The 26533-nt window shown below is 55.6% G+C and overlaps 6 protein-coding genes across 6 annotated transcripts in view; 4 read left to right on the plus strand and 2 right to left on the minus strand.

Annotated features, from left to right (window-relative positions):
• Nucleotides 1-8707, plus strand: part of GUITHDRAFT_146346 (hypothetical protein) — a gene marked incomplete at both ends in the record, with an annotated part of 14611 nt that extends 5904 nt beyond the window's left edge. Inside the window, 11 exons of the mRNA XM_005822532.1 lie at nucleotides 144-732; nucleotides 916-1532; nucleotides 1654-2056; nucleotides 2229-4079; nucleotides 4142-4483; nucleotides 4763-4979; nucleotides 5174-6681; nucleotides 7129-7399; nucleotides 7548-8182; nucleotides 8232-8301; nucleotides 8352-8707. Coding sequence (XP_005822589.1) covers nucleotides 144-732; nucleotides 916-1532; nucleotides 1654-2056; nucleotides 2229-4079; nucleotides 4142-4483; nucleotides 4763-4979; nucleotides 5174-6681; nucleotides 7129-7399; nucleotides 7548-8182; nucleotides 8232-8301; nucleotides 8352-8707 — 6859 coding nt within the window. The remainder of the gene's footprint in view (nucleotides 1-143; nucleotides 733-915; nucleotides 1533-1653; nucleotides 2057-2228; nucleotides 4080-4141; nucleotides 4484-4762; nucleotides 4980-5173; nucleotides 6682-7128; nucleotides 7400-7547; nucleotides 8183-8231; nucleotides 8302-8351) is intronic.
• Nucleotides 8708-10463: 1756 nt separating this feature from the next.
• On the plus strand, nucleotides 10464-13928 carry GUITHDRAFT_90172 (translation initiation factor 4F, ribosome/mRNA-bridging subunit). Its single transcript, XM_005822533.1, has 6 exons — nucleotides 10464-10639; nucleotides 11070-11162; nucleotides 11218-11358; nucleotides 11416-12319; nucleotides 12372-13324; nucleotides 13372-13928. The coding sequence occupies exons 3-6, from the start codon at nucleotides 11286-11288 to the stop codon at nucleotides 13770-13772; spliced, it is 2331 nt and encodes a 776-aa protein (XP_005822590.1). The 5' UTR covers nucleotides 10464-10639; nucleotides 11070-11162; nucleotides 11218-11285; the 3' UTR covers nucleotides 13773-13928.
• On the minus strand, nucleotides 13910-15552 carry GUITHDRAFT_146348 (hypothetical protein; the record flags this gene model as incomplete). The annotated part of the gene is made up of 6 exons (XM_005822534.1): nucleotides 13910-13984; nucleotides 14127-14247; nucleotides 14306-14472; nucleotides 14522-14783; nucleotides 15220-15480; nucleotides 15536-15552. The coding sequence occupies 6 exons, from the start codon at nucleotides 15550-15552 to the stop codon at nucleotides 13910-13912; spliced, it is 903 nt and encodes a 300-aa protein (XP_005822591.1).
• Nucleotides 15553-16333: 781 nt separating this feature from the next.
• GUITHDRAFT_146349 (hypothetical protein) lies at nucleotides 16334-17567 on the minus strand (the record flags this gene model as incomplete). Its single annotated transcript, XM_005822535.1, has 5 exons — nucleotides 16334-16396; nucleotides 16444-16610; nucleotides 16662-16773; nucleotides 16967-17276; nucleotides 17425-17567. The coding sequence occupies 5 exons, from the start codon at nucleotides 17565-17567 to the stop codon at nucleotides 16334-16336; spliced, it is 795 nt and encodes a 264-aa protein (XP_005822592.1).
• A 1610-nt stretch (nucleotides 17568-19177) lies between these two features.
• Nucleotides 19178-20382, plus strand: GUITHDRAFT_146350 (hypothetical protein; the record flags this gene model as incomplete). Its single annotated transcript, XM_005822536.1, has 3 exons — nucleotides 19178-19795; nucleotides 19976-20197; nucleotides 20269-20382. The coding sequence occupies 3 exons, from the start codon at nucleotides 19178-19180 to the stop codon at nucleotides 20380-20382; spliced, it is 954 nt and encodes a 317-aa protein (XP_005822593.1).
• A 1370-nt stretch (nucleotides 20383-21752) lies between these two features.
• On the plus strand, nucleotides 21753-25047 carry GUITHDRAFT_155429 (hypothetical protein). Its single transcript, XM_005822537.1, has one exon. The coding sequence runs from the start codon at nucleotides 21757-21759 to the stop codon at nucleotides 24988-24990; it is 3234 nt and encodes a 1077-aa protein (XP_005822594.1). The 5' UTR covers nucleotides 21753-21756; the 3' UTR covers nucleotides 24991-25047.
• Nucleotides 25048-26533: the final 1486 nt, after the last annotated feature.

A 26533-nucleotide genomic window follows, 5' to 3' on the forward strand; every position in this document is an offset into this window, starting at 1 on the left:
TCCTCTCCTCTCCTCTCCTCTCCTCTCCTCTCCTCTCTGCTCCCGTTTTCTTCTCAGTTCCTTTCTCATACACTTTCCCAACTCCTCCTATCCTTCATCCCTCCTCTTCTCTTCCCCTCCCACTTCCTGTGACTCTTCTCAAGGATTTTTCGTATCACCATCCTCGATGCTCGAGGAGCGGCTCCTCCGGTCCTCGACATCCTGACCGTCCGAGTTCGCCCCTGCGTCTCCTACAACGTCATCTCAGGATACTGCGAGGAGAACTTCGACTACTGCGCGCAATGCGCCTGCTGCCTCGGAGATATCAGAACATCGCCGCGCACCAGCGCTCCTATCGTTGCCTCATCGCCGACTCTTATCGGAGACTTTGGGCCCTGTGCTATCTACATCATCAACATCACAGCGTTCGATCCCGGCCAGGACGACAGCATCCTCAATGAAGGAGACGCGATCATGGTGTTCTTCTCCGAGACGACCGACCGAGCATGTGGCAAGCTCTACAAGAACTCGACCTGTCTCGACCGACGCATGTCAAAGTCTCAAGTTGACGCGTTCCTCTCCTTCTCGCAGACCATCGGCCTTGACTACGAGGCTGTGTGGGTAGACGGGAGCAGGCTACGGATCAACGTCCTCAACGCTACAGGAGGAGTTGCCGTCCCTTCCCGCCTTGTCATCTCTATCCCTGCCTCCTCCAACCTCAGGAATTATCCTCCCAACTGCCTCCCCCGCAATGTCAGTAGCCTTCGTCCTCCCCGCCTTTCCTCCTTCCTCCTCCTTCCTCCTCCTCCTCCCCCTCCTCCTCCTCCTCCTCCTCCCCTTGCTTCTTCCTCGTCCTCGTCCTCGTCCTCGTCCTCGTCCTCGTCTACCCTCTCCTCCTCCCTTCGATCATCCTCGTCGCTGATCTCCTTCCCACAGATAGATTCTCCGACGCTGCGGGGGAATTGGGGCCAGCCAGCACCATTCATCCTCAACTTTACAGCAGCAAGTGGCGGCAACGACTCTGTCTACGGCAACGAGGACAAACTCATCATCGACCTGTGCGTTCCCATCCGTCGTTACGTTTGTGCAGGAACCAATCAATTCCAGTTGCCCCTGGGGGTACCTCTCCCCAAGAGCACAGTCCTGAAGATGTTCTCCTTCTCTCAGGAGCTGGGAACAGACTTTCAAGGGCAGTGGGAGACTGACAGGCGTTTCGTTGTCACTGTGCTGAACTCCTCCCAGTCGCTTCCTCCCCAAGTCTACCAACTGACCGTCTCCGTGCTACATGAAGGAAGCTGCACCTGCGACGATAGCCTGTGTACCTCCTACACCTGCGGAGCCAGCGGTTTCTTCCTCCGTGATACGGCCCAGAAATCGATCTTCTCGTCCTCAGTATCGAGGGGGATAAGGGGGGGCTGGGGAAACAACTCCTTGAGAATCATTGACCTTGAAGCAAGGGACGCCTCTGGCAACAACATGCAGCTCGAACCGTACAAGTCTTATCAGGCAGGAGACACGATCACCGTTACCTTCAGCGGGCCAACGAACTATGGGTGATACTACCTCCTCTCCTCTTCTTCATATCCCTTCCTTACTCTATGTTTCCCTTCCTCCTTGTATCCCCTCCTTCCTTTTCCTCTGTACCTCTCCTCCCCCTGACCCCTTTCACCACAGGAGGGGCCCCCCAGGCTGCGTACTCGATCAGGAGCCATGGCCAGGAGAGCAGCAAACGGCAAACTTTACCTGCAGCACAAACTCTCCCTCTTTCCTCTCCAGAGACGATCTGCTCGGTCTCTTCACGTTCTCCCAGTCACTAGGGGCGAATTTCTCCGGCCGATGGCTCTCCCGCTCCATTCTCATCATCACCGTCCACAACGTCTCCCTTGCTTCCCCCCCGGGGATCGGCCGCCTCTTCCTCCTCACCAAGGCAGCTGGCGACCTCCGCAACTTCCCGGTCGCCTCCTTCCCAGCTGAGATCTCCTCTCCTCCTCTTCGAGGGGCGTTCGGCCCTTCCTCCGTCCGAATCGTTCGAATGCTCGCGCGAGATCCCACCAATAAGGACGAGCTGTACAGCTCGGTAAGAAGACATCAAAATACCATACACTCCTCTCCTCTTTTCCCCTCCTTCACTTCTCCCAACCTCCACTCCTCCACTCCTCCTCTCCCCCTCTCCTCCTCTCCTCTCCTCGTCTCCCTTCCTCTCCTCCCCTTCCAACCGCCTCGCTCTTCAGCACTGACGCTGATGGCAGGGAGATAGGATCGTCCTCACCTTCAACCAACCGCTCAACGTCCAGGTGGGCTCCATGCTGAGCAAGGAGGAGGTGGACGCTTCCTTCCTCTTCTCCCAGCGCCTCGGAGCGAACTACCGGGCAAACTGGTCCTCCTCCTCCGAGCTCAGCGTCGAGGTCCTCGACGCTACAGGCGCCAGCCCTCCTGTCCTCTCCGCAGCCTACACACCCGACGGAGCTCTGCTCTACCCCAAGAGGGCTGCGAGTGGCTTCCAGGTGCAGTGGACGGAGAATTGCGACTCGGTGATGTGTCCAGCTGCCTCAGTGCTCAGGTACCAGAACTTCCAAGAGGAGCTAGCAGCAGAGGAGAGGTTGAACCGTCTCAAGTTTCTCGAGCTCCAGCCCAGCAGCTACTACTCCGACGTTCTCCCATGCAGCTACAGGCCGCAAACTCAGACCAACGTCTCTCAGATCTCGCTCTCCTTCGCAGGAGTTGACATCTTCAACATCTTTTGGGTGGCCCTCTCCTCCTCCTCCAACCTGAGAGATCAGAGTCAGACTGAGGTCCCTTCAACCTTTGCCAGCATCTCCGGAAACGCCTCCGGCCTCGTTGGCAAGCCCATCCTCCTCCAAGACGTCCTCGTCCCCCTCACTGGCGACTTCGGACAGTCCAGGATGACAATCTCCCAGCTCCGCATCGGCAGCTTCGACAACCTCGATGACGTCTACGGAGCTGGTGATCATATCACCGTAACTTTCTCAGAGGATACAAACCTTGCTCACCTAGACGCGATAGACATCCCTCGGGAGCAGGTGAACGCACTTCTCCGCTGTGAGACGGAGCCAGTCTTGGAGCAAGTGTCCATCCCTGCAAGGTTCTGCAGAACCATCGCTGTTGTCAACCCTGGAAGTCAGCAGAGCAGCAAGCTGGGGATGTACCAGATGCAGACCAGCACGCTGGATGGGATGCCATACTACAAGCAGCAGGGAGGATCGAACTACATCTTCTCCTACTGCAACCTGAAGCACAGGATCGATGTCTCCTGCCCCCGGTGGCATATCGGAGCAAGAGTCGGCTCTGTCGCCGCCGGCCTTTACGCCAGCTCCTCCTCGACGACCCTCGACGCCTCCACCATACCCGCTGGTGCATGGAGAGAGTGGAACGGCACAGACTGGGTCACATCGAGAGTTCAAGTCCTCTGCAACGATGATGGGAGTGTTGCCATCAACTCCTCCTCCTCCTCCTCCTCCTCCTCCTCCTCGTCCTACGTCGATGTTGACTCCATTGCTGCTTCCTGCGACTGGCTTGGCTCCAACTACAGCGGCAGGTGGCTGAGCCGCAGCCAGCTGGTAATCACGGTTTTGAACGCGACGGGAGTGAACGGAGGGTACGACAAGACTGCCGCTCTCTCGTGCACTCCCCGTCCTGCCTGCGCAGTCAAGTCCATCAATTCTCCTCAGCTCGGAGCGTTCTACGTCTCCGTCAAGGCAAGCTCCTACCTCCGCAACTTCCCTCCGACGTCCGGGCCGGTGGGGGAGACTGTGTATGTTTCGTCCCCGAAGCTGGTGGGAGATTACGGCCTTCTCTTCCCTCAGATCACCAGCATCGTTGCCAGCAACCCCAACACCCAGCAGAGCGTCTACTCGCCCGGTGACGTCATCACAGTCTACTTCAACCAGGCGACAGACATGGCCAAGTTTGCCCCTTGCGACTCCTCTGCTATCCTGAGCTCAACGTCATCTGACAACCAATGCTGCTCGTTCCCCGTGTGCGACTGCCCCGTCCTCTCCAAGGAAGAGGTCGACTCTCTCTTCGACTTCTCCGACTCCCTCGGCTCCAACTACACAGGAAGGTGGCTCAACAAGGCCAAGGTAACTCCTTCCTTTCCTCTCCCCTCCTCTTACTCTCTGCCTTACTCCCTTCCCTCCTGCAGGAGTTCGAGATCACCGTGCACAACACGACTGGCGCAGCTCCTCCTTCTATCGGCCACTCCATCATCATCTCTGTGACCTCTAGAGGACGAGCCATCCGGTCTGCAGACAGCTCCTCCGAGCCCTCGAGCATGAAATCTCCTCCTCTCAACGGGAGCTTCGGCCCTGCAGACGTCCGGATTCTACAGCTGGTAGCGCAGGACCCTGTCAACGTTGACCCGTCGTACAATCCGGGGGACACAATCGTCGTGCAGTTCAACAGGGATACAAACTTGGGAGATCTGCCAGAGCAAGGGATCAGCAGGAAGCAGATTGACAACTTGATCTCTTTCAACCTTCCCATCGTAATTTCTCTCCTCCTCCTCCTCCTTTCCTCTCTCTCCTCCTCTCCTCCTCCCCTGCTCCCCTCCTCTCTAACTTTGCCTCCTATCTCACCTTCTCTTGCTCCTTCTCCTCCTCCTACTTCTTTCTGCCTTCCCCTTCCTCTTCCTCATCGTTCTCTCCTCTTGTTTTCCACTTCCCCCTCCTCCCTTCTTCTCATGTTCTCCTCCTCTCCCCTCTCGCTTGTCTTGCTCCCTTACCCCCACCTTCTCCTCTTCTTCCCACTGAGTGTACCTCCCCAGGGAACGAATTACACCGGCTCTTGGGTGTCCTGCAGCAAGTTGAAGATCACAGTAGAGAACGTGACAGGAGCAGCCCCGCCCGTGATTGGCTACCTAACTGCTCGTATTCTTCCTACCGGCAACCTCCGCAACTTCCCCAGCGCCTCCTCCCCCAGCTCCGATCAGTTCGCCGGATTCCTCTCGGGAGATTTCGGACCTCCTGCCATCGAGTTCACTGGTGTGTCCTCCTTCTCCCTCTCCCTCCTCCTGCTCCTCCTCCTCTCTCCGTCTACCCTCCCTCTTCCTCTCCCTCCTCTTTCTGTTTACCTCCTCCATGTTGTATCCCTCCTCTTTCTCTCCCTTCTTCGCCTCTTTCTTCCTCTCCCTCTTCTCCTCCCCGCTCCTTCCTCTCCCTCCCTGACGCCTTTGCAGACGTCCGCGCCTTCGACAGCGGCAACGGGACCGGAAGGTACGAGAGGGGAGACTACATCCTTCTCCAGCTCAACGAGCCTTGCGATCAAGGAGGTCTCCCCCAGTACCTCTCAAAGCAGCAGCTCGATCAGCTCCTCAACATGTCACAGAGCCTAGGAAAGAATTACTCAGGAGAATGGCTGGACATCCAAGAATGGATCCCTTCAGTCGGCACAGGCGTTCTTCCTGCCTTCTCCTCCTCCAGCGCTATCAGGATCACAATTCTCGACCCTACCGGCGCTGCTCCTCCCACCGTCGACACCTTCCGTGTTGCCTTCAGGGCCAGTGCCAACGTTCGCAACATCCCACCAGTCTGCCGTCCGTCCGTGAAAACGTCTCCTCCTCTCACAGGAAACTTCGGGCAGACCAACATCCGCATCACCTCGCTCTCAGCTCGCTACAACCAGACCTGTGTTGGAGGCTGTGACGCCGTCTACGGCAACGGGGATATGATCGACATCGCCTTCTCCGAGGACGTCACCTTCTGCTACCCTTCCTGCTCCTGCTCCGACCCAGCAGACAACTCTCCTTACTGCCCGCGTCCTCTCGACGAGTACGTGAGGCAAGAAGTGCTCGAGCAAGCGTTCGAGTGGTCGCAGCGTCTCGGCGCTTCCTACTACGGCAGGTGGCTGAGCAAGAGCAGTCTCCGCATCATCATAACCAACGCGTCTGGCGCGGACCCCCCAGCTGTATACCAGCTGCAAGTCAAGGTGACGCCTCGGGCTCAGATCAAGAACTTTCCTCCTACAGGCAACTACTCTATCCCCCTCTCGGATACTCTCTGCTCGAACGAGAGGCTGGCTGGCTCGCTGACCTGCGGCTTCGGGCCAGGGGACGTTGAAATCGAGCGAGTCGTGGCTGTCCCGTACACCATGGACATCGAGTACCCGGGGAAGATCTCGGCCGGGGACAAGATCCTTGTGCAGTTCAACCAGCCGACAACTCGCGGGAGCCCCATGCTCTGCGTCGGGGGGACGCGCGACGGCCTCGCTTGCTCGAGCATCCTCGACGACACGACCTGCCGAGACCGATACATCGACCCTTTGACCCGCCTGCCTGTGCTGCTGAGCACCGGAGGAACCTGTACCTTCTCTCCCCTCCCCAAGTACCAGATGCTCAAGAAGGAGATCGTGGACGCGCTCTTTGACTTTAGTGTCCCTCTTGCTGTGGACTACGAGGGCCAGTGGGAGGACGCCTGTGCCTCCACTAGCGCATGTGACGTGGCGGGGAGCCCGGAGGATCGCGTTTTCGCTATCACGATTCTCGAGGTGGACCACACGAGCATAGACCGAGGTCTCATTCGCACTCCGTCCGTGGGATGCGGAGCATGCGTGAATGCATACGAGTTCCGCGTCACCATCAAGGTCAGCGGGGACCTGAGAAACGTTCCTGCTGCCTGTATCCCTCAGAAATCTTTGTCTCCTCCCTTGGAAGGATCCTTCGACAAGCCTGTGATCCAGATCGACTGGGTAAGACCGACGGCTTCGAGCGCTTGTCTGCAACTCCCTCCCTCCCTCCCTCCCTCCCTACTCCCTCCCTCCCTCCCTCCCTCCCTCCATTCCTCCATTCCTCCCTCCCTCCCTCCCTCCCTCCCTCCCTCCCTCCATTCCTCCCTCCCTCCATTCCTCCCTCCCTCCATTCCTTCCTATCGTCTGCCAGCTTCTACCCTCACCAATGCACACCTTCTCCACTCACACCTCTTTCATTCCTACTCCCTCCTTCGTTCTGCTCTGCTCCCTCCTCCTCCTCCTCCTCCTGCTCCTGCTCCTGCTCCTCCTCCTTCTCCTTGGTTTTCTCCAGGTGCAACAGCACCTGCTCCTGCACCTGCTCCTTCTCCTCCTGCTCCTCCTCCTCCTCCTGCTCCTCCTTCTCAAGCTCCTTCTCCTTCTGCCATCGCTCTGACATCTTGCTATCAGATCATCGCTGACGATCCTGGCAACCGCAACAGCTGGTACTCACCAGGAGACACTATCACCATCGTCTTCAATCAGCCGACAAACCTGGCAGGCCTCTACCCAACCAACATCCCCAAGTCGCAGATCGACTCTCTGTTGATCTTTAGTGAGACCATTGGCGCTGACTATACAGGGGCATGGCAATGCCGGTACAGCTCCAAGGAACTCTGCAAGTCTTGGGAGATCTACCAGGACGGTGCCAACGTCGTGAACTTTTCTCGGTGGGCTCTTGGTAAGTCCAGCGGTTGAGGGAGGGAAGGAAGGAGCTAGAGGAGGAAGTGGAGGAGGCAGTGCGGGAAGGAGCAGAGGTTGGAGAAGCAGGAGGCAGGAGAGGAGCAGCATACTGTGGTAGAAAACTCTGACCTGCATGTTTGCAACAGAGATCACGATCAAGAGCATCGCAGGCATCCGTAACCTCAACAAGTGTATTGACCAGATCAACGGCTGTGAAGAAGCCTCGGTCGACCTTGGGACCTTCACAGTTTCTCTCAGAGGGACTGGGCCTTACCTGGACTGGGCCTCTCCCTTTGCCGGGAGTGGGCCGGGGATCAGGAACTTCCCTGCGCAGAGTGCAGCGAGCACGTTCAGCAAGAGGGGACTGTCGGGCCAGTTCGGAAGGAGGATCGAAGTGTATGACGTCATCCCAAAGCAGATCCCCGTCCTCGGAGCCTTCATCACCATCGTAGGACGCGGCTTCGGGTCCAACCCCAACATCATCTCTGTCTCAGTAGGGAAGCAGGTTATCAGCGGGGTGAGCATGCCGAACGGGTACACCTCACCCGTCCCACTACGGGTGGGTCAGGCGCTAGTGGTCATGGCGCCGGTAGGGAGCGGGTCGAGAGGGCTAGAGGTCATCGTGTCGATCAGATATGAGTTCTCTGCGGAGACCTTCACTGCCCGATGCCCGACAGTCATCTTTTATGCTCCTCCTGAGATCACCAGGGTGACTCCTGACCGCCTGACCCTCGCGCGCTCGCAAGCTTTCGACGTCAGCCGATACCTGATCACTATCTCGGTACTCCCCTCCTCCTCCTCCTCTCCTCTCCTCTCACTCTCAGCTTCAGGGACGAAACTTCGGGCTGGGACCTCCGCTCCTGCCCTACCCCAAGGTTTTCTTCAGGGTGCAAGGAACAGGTGGGAGAGGAGGAGGATCCGTGTGGCTGGAGCCTGACGTTGGCGTGCAGGAGCTCAACAGTGTTCCAACCTCACCATCGTGTCTGACATGCAGCTCATTTGCGTGCTCGCAGTCAACCCGACCGTGCGAGTCGCGTCGGAGCGAGCAGACCTCGTCGTCTCCTTGGACGATCAAGCTGCCACCCTCGTCAACGCCGTCACCTATGGGCAGGTCCCGTCCTTCTGGACTCACTGCAGGCCGGAGCTGACGAGCGCGTGCTTCTCGTGCTGCGAGCTCTACTGCATGGAAGACGTCTACAGCACGGGGGAAGAGGTGAACTCACAGTTCATGCACGGCCAGTGTCACCTAAGTTGTCATGCCTTCTGCGGGTTTGCCCGCCTTGTCGATGAATCGGAAAGTAGCTGAATGAACGCAGCTCACTCAGTAACGATGCCGCACTGCCGCACTATCGTGTCACGACTCGCCGCCTTGGCCAGCCGAGGCGGCCGCCCGCCGCCGATCATGCCACATCACCAGCCCTCAGGCTGCTCAGTCCGATCTCACGGGCACTGACCGTATCACACCCCGTCTACTGTGGCTGCCCGGCGCTGAACTTGCTCGGAAGTACCGCCGGGCCGGCCGCGCGTCACGATAGTACTACGGCACCTTACTGCGGCAGTGACAGTAGTCCGAGTCCGTCGCCCCGGCCGGGGCGGGCCGGGCCGGCCTCCCGTGAACGAGGGCTCCTGTCCTGTCGGACGCTTCCTGGAGTCGGATAGAGTCGCCGGGTCCGGCGGACTGTTGGTTTGCCAAGCCTTGAAGTTGGCCAGTCACCGTCACGGTCGCGGCGACAGTGTCAGGGTCAAGCCTCCTCGACTCTCCTGATTGTCCTCGTACGGTGACTGATCGGATTTTTAACTTAACTTTGAGTAAAGTAGTCATGAAAGTTGCCACGCTACTAGGGCCTATCTGTCTGCTATCGGGCCTACACCCTAATCCGATCAGTCACTGAGTCACGGTTCGTGACATGATGGCCGGCCCCGGAGTCACTACTCAGTGGCAGTGATTGACTCCCGGACTCATACTGAGTCCGGGCCGCCGCAATCATGGGCGGCGGCAGGATCCAGGCATCGATGATCGGCCCGGGCGGATCGGCGATTAAAACTTATATGCCATCCAATATTGAAACTCAGTGTACTGACTTCACAAAATCTGCTACTGAAATACATTTATTGTTTTATATTTACTATGAATTTCTAACAAGTGTATTTATTTGCAATTCAGAAACAAGTAAGATCAAATTTTCTAATATCGAAGTAAAAAAGTATATATCTTTAAAACTAATAATATTAAATCATTTTACTCAACCAACCAAAATTTTTTCCGGAAATAAAACAAAAGATCACCCACCCCATGGGCCCCAACTCTTCTACCCCACCCCCTATTGTATTGAATCTACCCCTGCAAGTTCTTGCCCCTCACGATGAACATGGTCATTGAGTTTTTATGGACCCACCCTTTTCCCTGTGGTTCTGTTCTGTTTTACCCCACATCCATAAAAAGTACCCACCCACCCAATCATAGAGATTCCCACCATACGTGTAACCTCACCCTACCTTTAGTCGCATGTACCCACCTCACCCTATGCTAGTACCCTGCTCTCCATGCAGATGGTTCCTGGGAGAGATTGTACCGGTACTTTCGAAGGATTTGGAGGGGTCATGGATTCTTGCTGGGGTCCTTGGCTAGCACGCGAGGAAAAAAGACAGGGGGGTGGGGGGTAGGGTGGGGGGTGGGGTGGGCACGAGCGTGAACAAGACACCACAATAAGTACTTGTTTATTTTAGGTAATAATTTAACTAATCTTTAGTATTGTTTTGGGTGCTGAAGCGGCCTTTCTCATGAGGGGGTATTACTTCATGACAGGTGATATGAAGTGAAATTATTGATCTATATTATATTATGAAAATTGATTAATTAAAATAACGCAATAAATTAAGTAATAATATGATGTACAATTTGATAATTGTTGAGATAAGTCTGCTGGGGTAAGAGAGGTATTCAATACGTTTGAGGAAGTCATGGGAACCCCCCTCAAAATATTTTTGTGGTGGTGACGCTATCAGCGTGCCGCTTCCTCCTGCGTCCCCCGCAGGCTGTTTGCTACCTTTGCGAACCTTTCCCGCTGCCTCTTTCCCTCCTCCTTCCTCCCTCCTCCTCCTCTCCTTCTCATAGTTTATCTGCATCCTTGCCCCTGCTAGACTCGCACAGCCTACGAAGCTTTCTCGCCTTCTTTGGTCCTCCTCTCCTCCCTATCAGCATCTACCAGAAAGAGCCACGTGGAGGGACATTCACGAGGTAGCTAGAGCTGAACCCGCAAGGCGCTTGTCGTCTATTGTTTCTCTTGGCATGCATGAGTGACGAGAGTCTGTGTATGCTCTGCGGATCCTCGTTGCGGATAGATGTTCTCTTCTGTCCCGCAGTGCATATCACGTTGGCCGCGATTTTTGACTCGGGGCCTTTCTTTGCACGAAAGATGCATGTGAATGTTTCGATGAATGACAAGATTTGGCCTTATCGTCAGCCTCAGCTTCCACGCCTGTACATTCTATGATGAATCACACTGTTTTTATCTAATGTGTTACAAATATGTCACTGCACGTGTGAACATTTTCATGGTTTCATCTGATTGCAATGGAGTGCGAGATGTCTCTAGCTTCCCCTTGTCTCATCTATAGACTTGTTGGATAGTTTCGCGGAGGAAAATCCCTCACCTCTGTGCGTGCAGGTGTATGGAATTTCCTGTGTGTTGAGAGCGGAGAGGATCTTTTGTGACAAGTTAGAGAAAATTCTTGTCGACAACAACGGAAGTTCATCAGAGGTGAGAGTCTTGTTGGCTGGTTTGATCGTTTTTTGACGATTCGTATTCCGAACAGTGCCGGACAGGTTCTTCGGTTGATTAAGTTTTCTCGGATCGGCCTTGGTTGGCCCCAGGGGCCTGGCCATGCCTTTAAACCCTAATGCAGCCGCGTTTACATTCAATCCTGCAGCAGCGGAGTTCGTTCCGAGCTTTCTAGGTACTTGATTCAAGTGGAGGAGGAGACAGTGGGATTGACACTTCTGTTCTGTATCAGCTGCTCCAGCCTCTGAGCCCAAGGTCAACGGGACTCCCAACAAATCGGATACCGGGCGAGTGCTTTCAAAGGAGGCGCCTGAGTTTGTTCCGGGGAATTACTCCAGCCTGCCGTCCATCAACAACAACTCTACTGGAAGTGGAGTTCTGTCCAAGTCAGACCCTTCTAAGAATGACTCGGCTAGCGACGGGACTGCCCCGCATCTCGAATCCAAGAGACCGACTGCAGTGCATGTCGCCGCTCCTAGCAGCGCTCCAGTCGTGTCTGTGCGGATGATCGACCCCCCCGAGCATCCGCTGAAGGGAGCCAAGTACACTATCCAGCAGCTGAAGACCATGAGGCACGACTACAAGTACGTCGACATGTTCGGTACTGAGCTCAAGGAGCACATCGAGGCCTTCCGGAAGATCCTGGAGGATACTCCAGAGCTCGATCCAGAGAAGGACATGCCGGACAGGAAGCAGTCCGACTCTAACACTCCTCGCTTGAAGAGACAAGACAGCGGCGGGACAACGCCCAAGAGTGGGCGAGGGAGGAAGAACGACCAGCCACTGCGCGATCGCAGCGGCAAGATTATTGAGGTCAAGGCACTCGAGATCAGTGAGAATAGATGGAAGCCAACAAAGCCCACGGATGATGAGGAGAAGGTGTACAAGGCCGTGAAGGGTCTGCTCAACAAGCTCACCCTCGAGAAGTTCGACAAGCTTTACAACGACATCTTGAATGTCGGCATCAGCACGGCCTCGCTGTTGCGAGGATTTGTCGTGATCTTGTATGACAAGGCCGTCCTCGAGCCAACTTTTATTGGGATGTACGCGAGAATGTGTGAGAAGCTCGCTGAAGACCTGCCCGAACTCTCTGACGAGGCCGGAGTGCTTCCATTCGCAGAAGTGCTGGTTGGCAAGTAAGTGCTTCGAGGCAGTTCCAAAGCCTGTTGTTGACTTGTTTGCTTGCAGATGTCGGGCAGAGTTCGAACTGATGGGCAAGGAGGCGGAGAGAGAGGAGTTGGATCAGCTCTCTGACGACGATCGTCAACAGAAGCTGAGGAAGCTGAGGCAGCGAACTCTAGGAAACGTCGAATTCATTGGCGAGCTGTTCAAGCGCAGCATGGTGGGATCGGAGGAGGTGCACCTGTTCATTGGGAAGCTCCTTGAAGCGTCCAAGGAGGACCACGACTCGATTCAACCCCTGTGCAAACTGCTGGAGGGAGTAGGGAAGCCACTGGAGAAGACGGAGAAGAACATTGTCGACCGTTACTTCGTGCGGATTGAAGAGCTTGCGGAGATGGAAGGGTTGAGCTCTCGCTTCAAGTTCATGCTCCTCGACCTCAAGGATCTCCGATCTAACGACTGGGTCCCTCGGCGACAGGCCTCAGGGCCCAAGTTGCTGCAAGAGGTGCAGAAGGAAGTGGACAAAGAGAACCGATACACTGAGAAGAAGAAGGAGAAGGAGGACAAGAAGGGAGACAAGAAGGGCGACAAGAAGGGCGAGAAGAAGGGAGGTCACTCCAAAGATAAGAACAAGCAGAGCAAGAACGAGGACGAAGGCTGGTCTCAGGTCACCACAGCCGTCAAAGGAAAGGGTAAGAAGCCGGCCGACAAGAGGAAAAGGAACGAGCCAGCTCCCGCTCCAGCTCCAACTCCAGCTCCTCTCCCTCGATCCAACAGCGGCCAGGCTCTCAACAAGAATGCACCCCCCAAGGGCATCTCAGCAGGCAGAGGAGGATTCGCAGCCCTTATGGATGAGGAGGAGGACGAGGACGAGGAGGAAGAGGAGGAGGAGACTTCCGAGAGCGAGGAGAGCGAGGAGAGCGACGTGGAGGATCGCATTCCTCGCAAGTCGCTCGCTGAGGAGGAGCTTGGTGAGGAGGGCGAGGGCAAAGTCGGTTCGATCCTCGAGGAGTACCTATGTAAGCCGCTAGACCCTGGGGAGGAGGTTGTGCTGACGTCATTCCAGGTATCCACGATATCAACGAGGCCAAGGAGTGCATCGAGGAGCTGTGGAGCATTGGTTACAAGAGGAGTGCAGTCAACGAGGAGGTCATCCGTCGAGGTCTCCTCCTCGCCTTCGATGCCGGGGACCAGGAGAGCGAGCTGATGGGGAAGCTGTTCGCCAACATGGTGGAGCAGGAGGTGTTCTCCAAGGACGACGTGGCTCAGGGGATCTGCGGTGTGCTGGAGGACCTGCCGGACACGGCCATCGACTTTCCCAAGGCTCCGCAGCTCATGGCGAAACTCATGAAGGAGTACCTGGAGAGAGAGCTGATGAACAGAGAGCTGGTCCAGGAGGGGCTGAAGGCCCTGAGAGAAGCTTCTCCCTCCACCGCCAAGGCCTTCGAGGACTTTCCAGGCATGTAAGGCTCAAGAAACTTGCGACAGGGAGCAGGAGAGCCTGTGACTCTTCCGTGTCCTTGTGTGCCCCTTTACCCCTACTTAGTGACTGCGTTTCTTAGCACGAGTACAATTTTAGGATCGTGAATTTTCCTTATGATGTACTAAATCAGAGACAAAAGGTTGTGCTCAAGATTCACGTGCTTCACTCTCCCCGTCCTCAAGGCCTCCGGGAAAACCTGCGTCGATTCATGTCAAAGTCTGAACGTGAAGCCTTCGATTTCACTCCTCCTTTCCCTCTCCCCCCCACCCCTGCCCCTTTCCTCCTCATCCTCCTCTCCGTCCTGCTCTCCTCGCCCCTCCACTTCAGCCCTCACTCACCTCAAGTTTATTGTTGGAAACGTCGAGGGTATGAAGGGAAGGGAACCACGACTCTAGCTCGTTCTTGACGTCAGGGAGCTGACGGAGGAGGTTGTGCCTGAGGTCCAGTATCTCCACCCTCCTGCTCCTCTCGTCAGCAACCGACGGCGATGCTCGCAGGAGGCAGAGAAGAAGCTCACTTGTGCATGTGGAAATCTGGCGGGAGGGAGGTGAGGAAGTTGAACTGCGCGTGCAGCTGCTTGAGGCTGTGGAGGAAGAAGAGGTCCTTGGGGAGGGAGAGTAGTTCGTTGTGATCGACTCTGAGCACTGAAAGCTCCGGCAGGTCGCAGATGGAGCCGTCGACTTCCTGCACGTCATATGAGGAAAGGAACGCCAATAGAAATTGCCAGCATGACCCGCAGCTTGTTGTCGGAGAGGTTGAGGGTGTGGAGGCAGTGCATGCCAAGGAGGTTGGGGAGATACTGGATCTGGTTGCTCCTTGCGCTCAGCTCCCGTAGCTGCTGTAAGGACGAGAGGCAGGAAGGGAGGTGAAGGAGCTGATTGTGATCTGCTCTGAGGACTTCGAGCTGCCGGAGATGCTCCAAGCCGTCGGGGAGGCTCTTGAGGATGTTGACTGACACGTCAAGCACTCTTAGCTGGTGGTACTCCTTCCAGCTCCTGACAGCTGACGTCAGAGAAGAGACGTGAAACTGAACGGAGGGGGAGGAGGAGGAGGAAAGATGAAGAGGAAGGGAGGAGGAGAGAGAGAGAGGAAGAAACAGCAAACTCAAAGAAAGAGGTAAAAAGGAAAGGAAAGGAAAAGGAAAGGAAAGGGAAAGGAAAGGGGGAGGAAAGGGGGAGGAAAGAAGAACGAGGGAAAGCATTGACGGGATGAAGAGGGAGAGCAAGAGGGTGAGGAGAGAGAGGAGAGAGAGGAGAGGAGGGAAGGAGAGAAGGGAAGGGGAGAGGAAGGGGAGGGAAAGGAGGGCGAGAAGAGGAGGGCGAGGAGGGCGAGAAGAGGAGGGCGAGAAGAGGAGGGCGAGAAGAGGAGGGCGAGAAGAGGAGGGCGAGAAGAGGAGGGCGAGAAGAGGAGAGAAGAGGAGAGAAGAACTACCCCGGAAGCCTTGTCAAGCCTTCATCTGTGATCCTAACCTCGTCAAACGTTTCAGGAGGGAACCGTCGGAGCAGATCGACCCGATGTAGCCTGCGACCTCCTCGGTCTCTGCCACCCTCGTCAAAGAGGACAGCAGCTGCCGGCGAGACGTCGACGAAGGATGCAGCACTGAGGAGCACAGGCCTGATGACAAGGTTCTTGTCGTCCCTCTTCGTTTCTCGCCAGTCAACTCGTTCTCTCGTCAGCCTGTCTTGCTCTGTCCTGCTCGTGACAGTGAGGCAGAGCAAGGGATCAAGACGCAGCACAAGCTCCCCACCTCTTTCTCTCTAGCATGGAGGCCTGTCTCCTCGCTGGAAGATGATCGTTCCCATCGTTTCTCAATGCGTACCCCTTCGTGGTAGAGCGAAGGTCTCAGCTGGTTAGTTCCGATGCCTTTGTTGTGCACTGCCTTATGCGGTCTTTCCCTGCCCCCTCTCCTCTCCTCTGCTCTGCTCTGCTCTCCTCTCCCTTATCTCTCTTTATTGGTCACTCTTGAAGATTTCTTTTGGTGGCATGTTCAAGTGGCTGAAGTTTTTGACTTCTTTTTTTCTCGGTCACCGATTGGTTTTAAGTTACTCGGAGGCTCAAAGTTACTACTCAGTACTACACTGCCCACGCCGCCATTCGGAAGTTCAGTGACTGACTACCGTAGTACGAGCCCGGCTGAGTATGGGAAGTGACTGAGGCCCGGGACCGTGACTCCGAGGACCTGACAGAGACAGTGAGGCTTGTGAAACAGTCGGACTGAGCCTCAGCGGCCGGCCCGGGCTGGCAAACTTGAAACTCGGTCGACTTGAAACTTTTGGCAGTCCGATAGCACCGATATGCGAGCCTGCTTTGCGACCTAGTCTTGGAGGGGCTTCAAACACTCAGCCAAAGGGAGCTGAAGGGGCTTTCGAGACTCTCGGAACTCTCAACGGTCAAGTATCAGTGTAGGATATTTTGCAAATCTTTCGACGCGAGCGCTGAGACCGTCCGGGCTGAGACTTCAGCAGTACTACCGTAAGAACGTGACCCTAGCTGTGAGAGCCTCAGGTTGTATTCAGTGTGGTCGTTGGAGCGCATTGCTCAAGCTTCATGGATGGAACCCGTGATCGCTCTTGATCGTCGCTCGTAAAGTTGGCATGGATGCCAAAATCTGCATGCAAACGTCATACAAGACAACGGCTGCCGGACACAACAAACCTCTTGGGATCCTAGGATTTCAAACATAGATCGCTGCTGGCGCTTTCTCTGGGAGATCCGATCGCTAGCAGGACGAGGAGCTGGTATGTCGGAGTCCTCGTCCTCGTCTTGTGGTTCAACCTGCTTGTCCTCCAGGAATGAACTCCTCCTACCAGACGCTGCATCCCCTGAGCACCTCCAGGTCAACGAGCTGGAGGGACAAGGCAGTAGAAGCTCACAGCTCTTGTTGGAACGTGGACTCTGAGCTTCCAGTGTGCTGTCAGCTCGTTCGTTTTCTAGGGGCGACATGACGTGCCAATCTCCTTCTTCTGGCAGTGTGTTTGCAGTCAACTGGAGACACAAGTCAGTTGAAGGTGCTGAGAGCATTGACAACAGACGAGGGATTTGTGTATGCGAAGTACAAGGAGAGAGAGAGCGATGAGGAGAGAAGCGAGAGACTGAAGGAGACAAGCGTCCTGGAAGGAAATTCGAAGAGAGAAAAGGGGAAGAAGAGAAGGGCGAATGGGAGGAGAGGTAAAATAACCTTGGCGATGGCTTCATGACCAAAAATATATTCAAGCGACTCCAGGACATGGTTGGAATAGTTTTCCAACTCATCGGAAATAGATTCTTCAATGTGAGAATGACTCGATTCATGTTTGCGCACGGAGCGTGAGCTATCGTGGGGGCTTCGTTTGGAGAGCTCAATCTTGGGGCCAAAAACGTCGTTGGCATGAAGGGAAGGTGAATTCAACGGACTAAGAGGCAGGTTTCTTGCGCCATCGTTCTCAACCACTGTGACGTTTCCAAGATCATCAATGACCACCGATGGGGGCTCGGATGTTTTTGCGGATCTGTAGACACAAGTAAGTACAAAGAAAACAGGGGCGAGCTTGAAAGGTTGACATATGATTGACGAGAGCTTCGTTCACATTCTTGTAATAAGTGTTCTCAGTTTCGAGCCTTTCTACTTCCATCCTTAGCTTCTGCAACTTGTAAGACCTGCTTTCTTGCAGGAAGATGTTAAAGACAGCTCGTGCCATTGTACTTCCGTTCTTGTAAGCTTTGAAGGGGATGTAGTAGTAACCGGCATCTTCATACAACGCATCTGAGTTCGCCGTTTGTGTTGAGCCCTTGGAGATCATCTTCAATCGTCTCAGTCTCTCTCTTCTGTCAAATTTTGCACTCAGACAAGCTGCAAACTGTCGGATACACAATGACTCGCCAATACAAAGACAAAGACTACAAATCACTCGCCATTGGGCCAAGACTGTCGGCAGCCTCTGACTCAGACCGAGTCAATGCTGCTTATCGCCGCCATCACTGCGGGTCACCGGGTCTAACTATTCAATGATTTCCGGTAGTACGGTACTACGGTAACATGGAATACACGACCGTCGGACTGTCAAACAGTGATGGTCACTCACACGCCATCGTCGACTCTGTCGGCTCCGTCTTCCTCCCACCATCCTTGTTTGTGTTTCTGCAGCATCAAGACGTGACCGCAGCGTCAAGGTTTGACCTCCCGGGCCGCTCGGCGACGCGGCCCGGCCCGGGCCGCGGCCATTTCAATTAGAATCACTGAGAGACAGGTCCGCCTCAGTTTGACTCGTTCAGCCCGTTCACCCAACTTGCCGGCGCGGCCGCGCGGCGGGAGTGAGTGATGGCTGGGTGGATGGGGGGGGGGGGGGCATAGGGTGGTTTTCAAAATTGAAACTTTCAATAAAACTTTCAAAATTATAAATAAATATTAAGTGTAAAAGCTAACATGCTTGAAATGTATTTGAAATCAGCCCCCTTCATGGGAAACCTCCATTTGAAACGGGTGTACCCTTCCGGGGCTCAGCGAAAAGGTACCAGGGAACGAAAGACTCCAAAGAAGGGGTACTTTGATAGGAAATGGCAGGGGTATATAGGTGAAACCGGAGGTAGGGGTACGGATCTAATGGGGTGGGGTCAAAATCTAGGCAGTGCATGCTAGTTTCCGTACAGGACCGTGGGGTGGTAAAATAGTAGGGGTAGGCTACCTCTGTCTGGGTACTATCACCAGCGGAAGTTACGTAAAAGGGGGGGTCATACACGAGAGAGATTAGTAGGGTTGGTTATTGGTGAAAGTTGGTGGGGTAGTCTAGGGCCCCTCGCTATGGCGAAAGCAGGAGCACTCGAACGATGGCAGACAGATGTTGAGAGGGGAGGGGAGGGGAGAGAAGGGGAGCAGAGAAGAGCAGGTGGTAACATTGAAAGATTGAAGAAGGAGGAAGAGACATGTCAACATGTATCAGAGCCGAGCAGAGGAGGAGCGAGAGGAGAGGATCGCAATAGGACGAGGAGTGTGGATGGGGCGTACAAGTGAGTTTTCTTACTAACAGTGGTGCTTATCAGTTTAAGGTTAGTTTTACTGTAAAGAATCAGAAAAGTTTACTCAAGGAGCCATGAGAATTCTTACGATAGGCTGAAGCAACCACATGGCAGAGAATTTTGATTGATACGTGTTTAACGAGTTAATGTCTCTCAACCATTCGGAGGGTCCGGCAGTGGTAATTCAAATGCTAGGATTCATCGATATACAGCTTTATCTGTAGGGGGCTGATATCGATTGGTGTGATAAGCAGCAGGAGATAGAGTGTCGATGAACGTTTTTGAAAAGCGATGCAATTGCACTAGAAAAATTCTTCGTTTAACTTGCCCTTCTTTGCGTGTTGATAACTCATATTGCTCTTGCATTGACTATTTCTGCAGTAACTATCTTGACGGCATGGAAGGAGGATCTAGTAGTGCGGCGATGGAGGTGGAAAAGTCTGAGAGTGCTGCGGTGCGTCCACAGAATGAAGCAACAGGCCAGGATGAGGAGATGAAAGGGGGAGAGGGTGAAAGCACTGCAATCGATTCCAAGGCGGAAGATCAGGGAGAACCGAAGGAGTTGACAGAAGCGGCTGAAGGTGAAGACCAGGGTGGTGCAAGCAAGGCTGACGAAGGAACCGGTCTGAAATTGATGGCGCAATACAAGGTTGCGTGCTTGAACTGTGGAGTTCAACTTTACATTGAGCTGCCGCCGAATTGTGCGAGCTTTCAATGCTGCCAGTGTCATGCTGTCCACAAAATCCTTCAGCCGGATCCCTCGTTGGCAGCAGGCGACAGTAAGAAAAGGAAGCGGAAAGAGAAGCGAGACAAGAAAGAAGGTGAACAGTGCTACCCCTCCTCTCTCTGCATAGCATCGAGATGCTTTTCTTCCTCTGACTTTCTCACGTTCAAAGACAAGGAGCCCCGTGAGCTGTCAGGATACAACAAGTTCATGAGGACCCAGCTCAACATCCTCAAGGAGACGAACCCAGAGTTAGGCCACAAGGAGATGTTCAAGCTTGCGACAGAGAAGGTGCGGAGAGGAGGAGGAGAAAAAGAGAAGACAGGTGGGGGCAAAGTAGCAGAGGGGCCCGAGAGGGGAGGCTGACAGAAGGAGTCGAGGATCGAAGGAGAGTGTCAACAATAGCTGAGGAAAGGATGTGGAGAGGAGGCTGAGGTGGGAGGCTGAGGCTAGAGAATGACTATCTTGCAGTGGGCGACCAGTCCTGACAACCCCAAGAATGCTGCGCCGCAGGGACAGGAGGAAGGCAAGAAGCCCTTGGAAGGCTCGGAAGGCCTGGTGAAAGACGACGAAAATGATGAGGACAAAGATGAGAAGGAGGAGGAGGACGACGACGACGAAGGGGCAAGCGAGTCTCAAGGAGCCCAAGCGGAAGCGACGGAAGGAGACAAGGAAGCGCTGAAGCCTGTGCAGGTAGGGGCTGAGAGCTCCTAGGGCATCGTCACTCCCTGCTCCTCCTTGTTGTGGTCTTTCGCTCTCAGCAGGTCCTCACGTCGGCTTCAGTAGTGCTGCGCTCGCTCCTGGCGGACAGGATTGAGGCAGGCAGAGGGGGCAGGGAAAAGGAGACGAGGCTGCGAGGAGAGAGGCGGAGAAGATAAAGGGTATAATGAAGGAGAAGAGTATGCACACTGAGACAAGCTCGGAGACAGGCCAGTGAGACGAAGGGAGGAAGGGAAGGGGAGGAAACTTCAGGAGGAAGCAAGGTAGAAGAGGAAGATACTACAATCATCATTGTAGAAGGGGGGAGTGGAATGAGGGCTGATGAGAAGTTAGGAAGAATGGCCCGGACTCCTGCAGGTCTAGCTCTACTAGGCTGGGCCGCGACGCTAGCCTCAGCTGGACGGACCTGAACGGCGCCGTACCGTACGGTATGGTCGCTGGCTGTCACCGTGGCACGCCGCCGACCCCAGCACCAGCAGTGACGGTGCAGTGCCACCGGGGGTTCAACTTGCAAGACGGTGACTGTGGCCCAGTGGCGTGCTACGCCGGACGGTGGCCGTCGGTGCCCCGCCACCGTGAGCCTCGGAGGCCGGCCCGAATCATCGGCCAGTCCGCCGGACGGCCAATGTGATCGGACCGCATTCGAGCCAATCCGATACCACTGCCGGGGTACAGGCGAGGCCCGGTTCAACTTCAGTCAGTGCGGCGGCCGGGCGGCCGCCGCGTGTGCCCGGCACCGCCGTGGCAGCGGGCGGCCGCCGGGCCGGCGTGAACTCACTGAGTCAGTTCGGAAGCCTTGAAGCCTAGCCCGGCCGCCATCCGGACCGTTAGGCCCGGCCGCGCAGGCGGCTCGGCCCGGGAGCCGCCGCCGGGGCCGCCACACTGACAGGCTTGACAGTAGCCTAGTAGTCACGCGGCGGCCAGCGCTGAGCGACTCTGAGCCGAGAGTCACACATGACGAGATTTGAGATTTTTAAATCTTGAAGTAAACATTGAAAACTTCTCTTTTCGATATCTAGAAGCTCCCGGGATTCGGGAAGGGACGTCACGTGCCTTCCAGCTGAATTTGAAGGGTCAAACATGAACATCTGTTATTAAATTTGAAAATACATCTGAAGCAATTATTCAGTTTTTCAGTTATCTACCAAAACCTGGATTGAATCTCACAGTATCAGTTTAAACTTACATCGGAATATTTCGCAAATTGGACATCCGAAATCTCGGATACAATTTGCTCTCGTGCGTGTAAAAAAGAAACTCGATTCTCAGGGGCATGGATCACTACGGGTACTTTATCACTACTAAGTAGGGGTACTTAAAGCTGTTGCAAGAGTCCATCCCTTCACGAGTCTCAAAACTACAGAAAGGGATCCTCCACCCCACCCCCTATTACCTAATGTTCTGCTGCTCAAAGGTACCCCTTCTTTCATATACCTACCCCCCCATGATATCCAAACGCACCGGGTGGTCTCCCTTGTATGGGACTCTATTAAAACCTGCTCCCGCCCTCCCTGCCCCACTCACTCGCTGCGATGGCGTCGGTTGCTGCTGCTCCTACTGCTGATGCTCCTGTCGATCAGAAGACTCTCCCCAAGACTCTCAGTTTCGACAATGTGGAGTTCATGTCCGCCAACATGACGGGATCCTCCGTCGATCCCAAGGCAGCTTCCTCTATCTCTGAGGCCCTCTCCGCCCTCGGAGGTAAGGCTGGCAACGACGCCATCAAGGCCGGAGCTGAGCTCGGCCAGCTCGTCAAGGCTGCGGGTGTGAAGGCGTTTGTGGAGTGTGGGGTCGTCGAGCACCTCCACAAGCTCATTGAGGACCGCAGCACCGCCGAGCCCGCGCTCTATGCCGTCAAGGGATGCGCCGAGGCTGTCGGTGCTAAGGCCGAGCCCTTCCTCGTGCCCTTCATCGCTCCGATCCTCTCGTGCGTGGCGGACAAGAAGAAGGCTGAGGTCCGCGCTGCCGCTGAGGCTGCCGGCCCTGCCATCATCGAGATCGTCTGCCCTCAGGCGATCAAGAACGTGCAGGGCATGCTCTTCGCGGGCATCGCCGAGACCAACTGGCAGACCAAGATGTGGTCCCTCCGCCTCCTCGGGCAGCTCGCCGAGAAGTCGCAGGTTCCTTTCTCCCGCTCCCTCTACCAGGTCATGCCTGTTGTCTCCGCCGCCATGTGGGACAGCAAGAAGGACGTGAAGGATGCTGCCGAGTACGCTACCCTCAAGGCCATGGAGACTTGCCAGAACAGGGATATCCGTCCCTTCATCCCTGCTGTCATCCAGTCCATCAAGAACCCTGAGGAGATCCCCGAGACTCTCCACAAGCTCTCCTCCACCGTCTTCGTGCAGTCGGTCGACAACCCTGCGCTCTCCATCACCGTTCCTATCCTCATGCGTGGCTGCAACGAGAAGAAGATCGAGTCGAAGCGCCGTGTCTGCGTCATCGCCGACAACATGTGCAAGCTCATCGACTATGCGCACGAGGCCACCACCTTCCTTCCCGAGCTCCTACCCGCCATCGAGCGCCTCTCCTCTGAGATGTCTGACCCCGAGGCCCGATCTGTGGCTGCCCGCGCCCTCAAGACTCTCAAGAACATCAAGGAGAGCGCCGAGGCCTTCGAGGCGTCAAAGAAGATGGAGCCTGAGGACGTGCTCAAGGTCCTCGAGGAGGCCATCACCGCCAACGTCCCGGGCACGAAGCTCGACGACAAGACTTTCCGGGTGTCGCTGGAGTACGTCGCCTGCCTGCTGTCTGGCATGATCGATGGGATGCTGTTCGAGGAGGAGCAGTGGAAGTTCGAGGGCGTCTGCCCCTACCTTGCTCCCTTCATGCCGCAGGCTGACGCCGAGGCCGTCTGCAAGGCCGTGTACGCCCAGTGCTACAAGGCTTGCGTGCCCAAGGACGCGGCTGAGGACGAGGATGATGAGGGAGAGGATCTGTGCAACTGCGAGTTCTCCCTCGGTTACGGAGCCAAGATCCTGCTCAACAACACCCGCCTTCACTTGAAGCGCGGCAAGCGCTATGGCGTGTGCGGGCACAACGGATGCGGCAAGTCGACCCTGATGAAGGCAATCGCCAACGGGCAGGTTGAGAACTTCCCTCCTCCCGACGTGCTCAAGACCGTGTACGTGGAGCACGACATCCAGGGCGACCTGTCGGACCTCAACATCGTCGACTACGTGTGCAAGCTTGTCCCTGAGAGGTCCAGGGATGACATCATCTCCAAGTTGGACGAGTTCGGCTTCAAGGCTGACGACTCCTCCCCTGCCAACATCAACGCCTGCATCTCGGGCCTCTCCGGAGGGTGGAAGATGAAGCTCGCGCTCTGCCGCGCTATCTTGATGAACGCGGACATCCTCCTCCTCGACGAGCCGACCAACCACTTGGACGTCAAGAACGTGGCATGGCTGGAGAACTTCTTGACGAGCCAGGACAAGGTTACCTCCCTCATCATCACTCACGACTCCGGCTTCCTTGACCGTGTGGTCACCCACATCATCCACTACGAGGAGAACCGCAAGCTCAAGAACTACAAGGGCAACTTGTCCGCCTTCGTCAAGCGCGTGCCCAGGGCCAAGACCTACTACGAGCTCAGTGATGAGAACATCAGCTTCACCTTCCCCGAGCCCGGCCTCCTCGACGGCATCAAGTCCAAGGGCAAGGCGATCATCAAGATGGACCGCTGCACCTACACCTACCCAGGGCGCGACAAGCCCACGGTCCGCAACATCACTCTGCAGGCGTCGTTGTCTTCCAGGGTTGCGGTTGTCGGACCCAACGGAGCTGGCAAGTCGACCATCATCAAGATGTTCTGCGGGGAGACGAAGCCGACCGAGGGCACCGTGTGGCGCCACCAGAACATGCGCGTCGCCTACGTTGCTCAGCACGCGTTCCATCACTTGGAGAACCACCTTGACCAGACGCCAAACGAGTACATCCAGTGGAGGTACAGCTCGGGCGAGGACAGGGAGGCCAACGAGCAGGAGGCGAGGAAGATGACCAAGGAGGAGGAGGACAACCTCGAGAAGGTCCACGTCATCCGCAACGACGACGGTACCGTCGAGAAGCGTATCATCGAGGCGCTGAGGTCTCGCCGCAAGACGAAGCGCTCCTACGAGTACGAGGTCAAGTGGCTCAACAAGTCGGAGGAGAACAACTCCTGGATCGAGCGCGAGAAGCTCGAGGAGATGGGATGGGCTAAGATGGTCCAGCGCCTCGACCAGCAGGAGGCGCTCAGGGCTGGGCTTGCCAGCCGCCCGCTCACCACCAAGTTTGTTGAGAAGCAGCTCGGCGACATGGGCCTGGAGGCTGAGTTTGCTACTCACTCTCGCATCCGAGGCTTGTCGGGAGGACAGAAGGTCAAGGTGGTGATCGCTGGTGCTATGTGGAACAATCCTCATATCCTGGTTATGGACGAGCCCACCAACTACCTCGACCGCGACTCCCTCGGGGCCTTGGCTGGAGCCATCCGCAAGTACGGAGGAGGCGTCGTTCTTATCTCCCACAACCGCGAGTTCACCGAGGCTCTCTGCCCCGAGCGCTGGGTTGTTGAGAATGGAGAGCTGCGGCGCGAGGGAGAGGTTGCCGCGGATGAGAAGATTGACGCGAGCGCCAACGAGGCTCCTGACGAGGTGATGGACTCGCTCGGCAACGTGATCAAGGTGAAGAAGGAGAAGAAGCTGTCTGCTCGCGATCAGAAGAAGCTTGAGAAGAAGAAGGCTCAGCGAAGAGCCGCCGGCCTCCCCTCCGACTCCGAGGAAGATTAAGACGAAGGCTGCTGCTAGCGTATCCTTCATGATGCAATAAAGTACTTGCTCTGCTACAATTCTGCTTGTCCTTTCCTTTGAGCTTCACTTGTCAGTGAAACCTTGTACGTCTCAATCATCATCACAGTGGTTTGCTTTCGCTCTCCTTCTCTGGCATCTTCCTCCTGTGCTCTGACTGTTTGATGTTTCTTCTGTATGTTTGCCCTGTCGCTTTTATCGTCTGCTCAACTCTACTCACATCCCTCTCCCCAACATCTTCATCCTCATACTCTCAGTCGATCGCCTTCGCCCTACAGGCCAAGAGGGGTGGGTGGATAAAGCCGAAGTGAGATGCAAGCAGGGAAGGCAGGGAAGGTGAGGGAAGGGAAAGGAAAGGGAGGGGGAGGTAGGGAAGAGAAGGAAGGGAAGGGGAGGGAAGAGACGGAGAGCGAAGGGAAGGGGAGGCTGGCTGGCTGGCTGGCTGGCTGGCAGTTGAGGTTGGAGGGAGGGAGGCGAGGGGAAGGTCGAGGAGGGGAGTGCGAGAAAAGAGAAAAACTTACGAGAAATAAAAAGAAACCAACAAGGAACAGCTCATCATTGTCACCCTCTCCTCCCCTCCCCTCGTCTCACTGGCCTGTCTCCGAGCTTGTTTCAGTGTGCATACTCTTCTCCTTCATTATACCCTTTATCTTCTCCGCCTCTCTCCTCGCAGCCTCGTCTCCCTTTCCCTGCCCCCTCTGCCTGCCTCCATCCTGTCCGCCAGGAGCGAGCGCAGCACTACTAGAGCCGACGTGAGGACCTGCTGAGAGCGAAAGACCACAACAAGGAGGAGCAGGGAGTGACGATGCCCTAGGAGCTCTCAGCCCCTACCTGCACAGGCTTCAGCGCTTCCTTGTCTCCTTCCGTCGCTTCCGCTTGGGCTGAGACCCTCCTCCTCTTTTTCTTCCTCCTCCTCCTCCTCCTCCTCCTCCTCTCCTGCTTCTCCTGCTTCTCCTGTTTCCCGTTTGTCAGCATCGTCTCTAGCTTCATACTTCCCTGCCCCTGTCCAGTTCTTCTTGCTCCTTCATCCTCACTTCAGTGTCTCCGTCCTGTCTTAGCTTCTTGTTGTCCTCAAGTCTGGTCTGCTACCGCAGAGTCTTCTCCTTCACAAACTCTTCTCCCCTTCATGGAGCCCTCGTCTCCCTCACTTCTATCCCCTTCGAACTTTCCCCGCCCTGCTCCCCCCCCCCCCCGCCCGCCCCCCACCTTCCCTCAATCGAAATTCATCCTCTTTTGTCACAGATCATCGAACGAATTACCTTGCGGTGCGTGGATAATTGAATAGGTGGAATATCTCAACAGTCATTCTCGGCAAAGATGTATCGTATCGTTTGGAAGACGAGAAGGGCGAGCGCGAGGAGTATTGATAAATCAGAGCGAAGAAATCCAAGATAAGAAAAGTCGAGGACGAGGAGGACAAAGTTATGTTGACTGGGAGGAGGTGGCGAGGCAGGAAGGGGGAGAAGTAATGTAACAATGTAGTAGGAAGGAGAAGAAAGGACCAGAGGTCTATGCGACGTCGGGA

This window comes from Guillardia theta (genome assembly GCF_000315625.1).
Source record: "Guillardia theta CCMP2712 unplaced genomic scaffold GUITHscaffold_123, whole genome shotgun sequence".
NCBI classification, from domain to species: Eukaryota; class Cryptophyceae; order Pyrenomonadales; family Geminigeraceae; genus Guillardia; species Guillardia theta.

Bases quoted from the DNA above. Each gene is read 5' to 3' on its own strand.
- GUITHDRAFT_155429 (XM_005822537.1), top strand. From the start codon at position 21,757: ATGGCGTCGGTTGCTGCTGCTCCTACTGCTGATGCTCCTGTCGATCAG.
- GUITHDRAFT_90172 (XM_005822533.1), top strand. From the start codon at position 11,286: ATGCCTTTAAACCCTAATGCAGCCGCGTTTACATTCAATCCTGCAGCA. The intron at 11,359-11,415 runs GTACTTGATTCA...GTTCTGTATCAG, and splicing joins GTTCGTTCCGAGCTTTCTAG to CTGCTCCAGCCTCTGAGCCC. The intron at 12,320-12,371 runs GTAAGTGCTTCG...GTTTGCTTGCAG, and splicing joins GCAGAAGTGCTGGTTGGCAA to ATGTCGGGCAGAGTTCGAAC.